A 6,211-nucleotide genomic window follows, 5' to 3' on the forward strand; every position below is an offset into this window, starting at 1 on the left:
ACCTTAGTTTATTGATCAGGATGCTGTTACCCCAGGAGATGTAAACTTGTTGACAACAAAGGGTCCAAGTTTGAAATTACACAGCCGCAGAAACAGGTTGAACGCCGGCCCTGGAGAGACAGGAGGAAGTTCTTTCAAGATGAGACGGAATAACACAACAGCTCCACCTTGGAGATTTTTTTTTTTTTCCCTCTATCTGATATTTCCTCAGAAGCGACGGGCGGTGGAGAGATGGCAACGAATGCCAGCCTGTGTGTGCGTGTGTGCATGTGTGTTTGTTAACACTATCAGAAGTACTGACCCGATGGCCCCACAAAATTGTATTCATTTTTTTTTCTCAAATTTTTATTCTTTCTATTTGGTAGCGTTTCTCTTGGCTGCACCGCTTTCCAGTATGTGTATGCATGTATTAGGTTTTTTTTTGGGGTGGGGGGGGTTGTCCAATCAAATGTCAGCCTCGATGTGTCGTCATATCAATCAAATCCGGCTCGAGTATCTCAAGTGATCGTCATTCTCACTTCAAATATGGCAAATTTCAGATTGTTTATTGGGGGGGGGGGAATTGATACGATTGTTCGATTATTTTTCCATCTTATTCACCAATTTAAAATGTTGAAAACAGCTTAAGCTAAGCTAGGTTTGGTCAGAACAAAACAAAGCGAGCAAAGACAGCTGTAATCGATCTGCATACACAAATTCATACTTTTAATCATCATCATCATGTAAAGTGAGTACGATGTATTTTATTTACCGGTGCATCTTTTTGTCATGTCAGGAAATAATTATTGTGACCTGCCCCAGGTGACGTATGTAGCACACGCGTGTCAGCAACTGAATGTCCAGGTACCAAATGTAGGGGGAAAGCGTCCGGGATCGGAGGCAACTCACCCACAAGTAGGCCTGCTTGTCGACAGGCCATGATGGCTGCAAAGACGCCGGCTCGTTCCTCCGGCCGGGTGCACTGAGTCAGGAAACCGAAGATGGAGGATCCTGCTCCTGCACCGACACCTGAGAGGAAAACCGTATCCAGCTATTACACCTACCAAAGTCTTGATCGGCAGCTGCTGCATTTAGGCACGCGCGTGTTTGTGTTTGTGTGCGTGTCAAACCTGTCACAAGGCGACTGGCTACTAACAGCCACTTTGAATAGCCGATAAAATACATGAAGTTACCTGGGAAAGTAATAAAAACAACCATTAGGACCTTGCCTAGTTTTTCGAGGTATCCCTCCGAGACCTGCACACATGTTAGCACGACATAGTTCTCAGTCTTTGGACATTTTACACTAATCACTTTCAAACGTATACTAAGTATTTAGAAACATATCTCTGAATTAAATTTACAGGGTCTTTAATTTGCACTTTGTCGGAGAGAGAGATCCCAAATTCAAACATAGTACAGTTTGCAACCAGTACAATCCGCTTTGTGTTGTCACGAGAAGAGACTCGGGATGCCCTCTGAACTGAGACAACGAGTCATCAAAACGTCATGTGACGATGTTCGATGTGGATTTGCAACTCACCAGCAATCTCAAAAAGATTGGAGAAAAGAATAATGGGCTTGGTCGTTCTGCTGCGGTCTGACCAGCAGCCAAATAGCGGTCCGGTGAGAAGGCCGCTCAGACTGAAAGCAGACAGACCCAGACCCAAGAAATATGGCGGCGCCTCTAGGATCTGGAGATATCGCCATATTGTCGGCAAAATGACAGCTGAAAACACCAGAAGGGGATCAATGAATGACCACAACAACTTCTGAAATACTGCATGTCGGCAAAATCTGATGAAAAGTCCTCAATAATGGGGAGGCTGAAGCCAACATTCGGAATGCTTTGTTCCTAGCAGAAGTATGCTTAGTCTTAAAAAACAAATAAGTAAGTAGAAGTATAGATACTTGGGTTAAAAAAAAAAAAAAGGTCAAAGTATAAATACTGACTCCACTGCGTTACTTCAATTGCCAGAAAAGTCAGAGTGAAAAATCTCCATTTGTCCAGTAACAAAGTATTTGTACTCCATTACTTCCCACCACTGGTGATTTTTTTTAAACATGAGAATGTACTTACCATACTCGATGCCGCTGAGCGTAAATATTAGTCCAATGGTAATAAAAGTTTGATTCCTCTTCCGGAGATTGTCCATGCTGCGACTTTTTTTACACAACGACCTCTGCACATGTGCCGCGGGGACGCGGCGCAGTGGCAAAATCGGATAATAAGGCACACCACATTTCCAATTACGGTGCCTTAGCAGGACCATAAAGGGAATTTGTTCCACCATTTGAAAAAGTCCCTTTGGAGCATGATGAAAATAAGAGATCGCGTGTTGAAGCCCCGCGAGGGTGATGAATGAAAAGCCGGCCGGCCGCAGCACATGAAATCTGTCCGCTCTGAAATGACAGCAGTGCGGTCGCTTTACCATTCGGCATTTATGTTCAAGACGAAATTCTCTTTGAGTCACGCCATGAGCCCGGCGATCAAGGAAATGGCTCGTGTTACCAGGTGAAGTCAAGTATACAGAAGCTTTTATACATTTTTAATCGAGCTGTCTCGGGTTTCGCCAAACACATTGACTCGCTGGAAAAAAAAATCGAAGTTGCCAGCGAGGTATCTGATCCATATGTAATTTCTGATATATCTATTTCTTTCTGTTGACTGTGGGTGAAACTCTGGTTTGGAAATGATAGCACACAGCTAAGGAAGCCGACTTTTTTTTTGTTGTTCATGTAAGTTGCCCTCAACTTACATGAACATTAAATGTTCGTTGTTTTTAGTGGGAAGTTCTACTTTACGAACGGCAAAAGGAGAGATGGAATCCTTTAAATGCAGTTTTATTAAAAGGGAAAAAAGACGTCTGCACCACAGCGCGTTCGAGAACTCAACTCTCCTCCGAGCTAAAATCACTTCCTGCTTCTCTTACTTCAACAGCCAATCAGAACCTATCAACATAAAAACACGTCTAAGCAATTATTAAACAACAGAATATAATTTAGGTATCTTAACATGAAATAATATGATGCCCAAACATAAAATGATAATCATTAATAATATAACATAAGCTTACATTAACATGTCAGATCAGGGTCATCCGAGAATGCCTCCGAGTTCAATGCAGCTCCTCCGATACGCGCCGATTTGCTGACTCGCGGCCGAGTTGTCGACTGATCTGAAGAGAGCGTTGTTTATTTATTTTCTTGAAAGCTAAATTTAGAGCAGGACTTGGCTGACAAAGGCTTTCAAAGCAGTTGCACGGCGGGCATGGCCGAATCAGAGCTTCCCGGTGACTTGATCGCTCACAAGGATTGACTGCAGTGCTGCCGCTCGCTGTCAATAAAGTTCCCTTTTGTTCCCCGAGCATATGTCGGCGAAGTCGTCCTTGAGCACGACCACCTGGTCGTCTCTTTGCAACACTGTATTACAAACATTTGACCGCAGCAGTGTTTCCCGATCTGAATGGAGACAAGGTAAAGAATTTGCATTTGAAAAATCTCACACCAGAGCACCCCCAACCCCCCCCCCAAAAAAAAGAAATTGGAGGGGAAAAGTCTTTATTTCTTTATTTTACCTTGACTGTTAGGCATTAACCTCAGATGTCCAAATGTCAATTTCTTGTTTTTTTTTCACAAACCGATACCTTTAGTGTTTGGTCTGTCGCCACGCTGTTTGTTATTTTTACACAATAGTAACCGATTTAAAGTGGAAAACAGCTTGAGAGCAAATCTATCAACCGTCATTCAAGCTTGAATTATCTTGAGAAGAAATGCTGTAAAACTCTTCCACGTCCAACGCTCCGCGCTAACTGTGCGACATTGGATCGCTGTTACGCTTCAGTACAGAAGGAAGCGGTCTGACACGAAGGTCGGGTTTGGGACGATGATGGAACCATAGTCATTTTGTTGGTATCAGAAGTATTAAAGGCTTCTTCTCTGGCTGGCGGGTTGATGCGAGTACAGCTTGAATCCGCTGGTTACGACATGCTAGCATTTTCATCGAAAGCAGAGTCATGAATTAGCGCTTGAACGTTCTTTTGGCGCGGTGTTGTGTTGACGGTTGTACGCAACGATATATGACAGCAAAAAGGGATAAGACAAACGTGAACGGTGGCTGCGGCTTTTTGACCACTTTGATACGATTCAGAGTCGAACCCTTTTGCTGTGTTTCGTAGCAGCTAACAAAGGCAGGGCAGAGTTGAATAATCCTTGGCCGCGGATGCCGCTAGCTCCTTCTCTCGGGCACAGTTCAAACAGCCACTCTTACTCAATCCATCTGTCTCACTGTTTTAGTGCGCCCCGAGGCACTTGGTTGTTTCACGAAAAAGAAACGCTGGCAGAGAGAGGAGTTGGCCCTTAAAATAATTACGCCATATAACTTACTGCAGGCCGCCGGTCAGGAGCACCACCTGCTTTGTCATCTCTCTTTCATGTAGTTACCTTTTATGATCTAACCATTGTTACTTCATCCACCAACCATTGGCAGACTTATAGTCATCTAAGTCATCCATCGATTTGTTTTATTTTATTCGGGGTTGCAGCCAACTCGGCTCTCGACTCAACGGTATTCCTAGAGCACTTCAAAACAACCATCACGGTATGCAAAATGCTGCACATGGAGCAAAAATAATTCATACAACAAAATATGAATTCATAACAAAGACGGTGGAAAGCACAAAAACAGTGAAACTAGGAAGCAAGTCTCATGCCAAGTCAAAAGGCAAAGAATAAAAATGAGTTTGAAGACGACTTTTAAAGATGGTCTTGCCGAACGTTCAGTGGGCGGTCATTCCAAAGAGAGCGACCAGCAACGGAAAAGGCTCCTGTGTCCTCTGAGCCTCCGCTTAGTTCTCGGTACCTCTAATAGTGTCTGGTCTGCAGACCAGAGGCACCGGGCAGGTGCGGAGTGGCGGAGGAGCTCAGAGAGGTAAATTGGAGCGAGGCCATTTCAAGATTTGAAAACAAATAAACTTTTAAAGATGGGCTTGCCGAACGTTCAGTGGGCGGTCATTCCAAAGAGAGCGACCAGCAACGGAAAAGGCTCCTGTGTCCTCTGAGCCTCCGCTTAGTTCTCGGTACCTCTAATAGTGTCTGGTCTGCAGACCAGAGGCACCGGGCAGGTGCGGAGTGGCGGAGGAGCTCAGAGAGGTAAATTGGAGCGAGGCCATTTCAAGATTTGAAAACAAATAATAGGATCTTTAAAAGAACTATAAAATGTAGAGGGAGCCAGTGAAGGGAGTTATGTGCTCCCTCTTACGAGTACCAGTCAAGAGGTGACCAGCAGCATTTTGGACCAACTGGAGATGCTTAATGGAGGATTGGCTGACTCCAAAGTAAAGTGCATTACAGCAATCTAGCCGAGATAAGACGAAGGCATGAATTACTGTTTGAAAGTGATCTTGAAAAAGGAGAGGCTTTACCTTAGCCAGCTGTCGTAAGATGAAAGAAGCTGGAATTAACAGCAACACCAATTTGCAGATCCAATTTAAAATCACTGTCCAGTTTAAGACCCCAGTTTGAAACTGTTGGCTTAAGATAAAGAGCCAGGGGGCCCCAAGTCGGCAGGGTGGGAAGTACAAGGTCCATTGGGACCAAACACCATCACTTCCATCTTCTTTTCATTGAGAATCAGTGCCAACCAGGTCTTGATTTCCTCTACAGGATAAAAGTGGCCTCATTGAGAAAGCGTCTTTTCTGCTCAGCGGGACATCGATCTGACAGGCATTGAAAGGCAGACAACGCCCTGCACTGGATGCCAGTCGATCACCAAACAAAAAGATCAAGTTTATAGACGACATTCACATAGAATTGGGATCACCAACATATCTTTTTTAAACTGTCTTGTCTTTTCTCTCTCTGCTCACCATGCATACCACCACCCGCACGCTGCAGTTTTATTAACCGCTTCTTTCCCAAGGTTTTATTGCCGTCTGCTGCCTGTGGACATGGGAGGAAATAAATCTCCCGAATCCAATTCCCACTGGCGTCTGTCTAGCGCTGTTTCCAGGCAAAATAGGCAGTCGGCGTAAGTGGGAAACACCAGAGAGGTCGTCAGGATGTGACTGAACTGCGGGAGAGAAGACCCTTTCCACAGCATCATCGTTGCCTGAATAAGGTAACTTTTCAAGGTAGAAAGGCACAATTACTGGAGGATATTTATATGGACAGTAATGTGTTTTTTTACCGCCTTTTTTCCCCCTCCATCTTGCTACGATGACAATTTTTTTTT

The 6,211-nt window shown here is 44.3% G+C and overlaps 1 protein-coding gene across 3 annotated transcripts in view; it reads right to left on the reverse strand.

Annotated features, from left to right (window-relative positions):
- Positions 1–2,719, reverse strand: part of LOC109520495 (major facilitator superfamily domain-containing protein 8-like) — an 11,878-nt gene extending 9,159 nt beyond the window's left edge. For all 3 annotated transcript variants that reach the window (XM_019877752.1, XM_019877751.1, XM_019877750.1), the window contains exons 1-5: positions 2,060–2,719; positions 1,523–1,708; positions 1,110–1,172; positions 889–1,008; positions 31–110 (exon numbers count right to left, since the gene is read on the reverse strand). In XM_019877752.1, the coding sequence (XP_019733311.1) occupies positions 31–110; positions 889–1,008; positions 1,110–1,172; positions 1,523–1,708; positions 2,060–2,414 (804 nt within the window). In that variant the 5' untranslated portion in view covers positions 2,415–2,719. The remainder of the gene's footprint in view (positions 1–30; positions 111–888; positions 1,009–1,109; positions 1,173–1,522; positions 1,709–2,059) is intronic.
- Between the last annotated feature and the right edge of the window lie 3,492 nt (positions 2,720–6,211).

This window comes from Hippocampus comes, unplaced genomic scaffold (genome assembly GCF_001891065.2).
Source record: "Hippocampus comes isolate QL1 unplaced genomic scaffold, H_comes_QL1_v1.1 scaffold317, whole genome shotgun sequence".
NCBI lineage: Eukaryota > Metazoa > Chordata > Actinopteri > Syngnathiformes > Syngnathidae > Hippocampus > Hippocampus comes.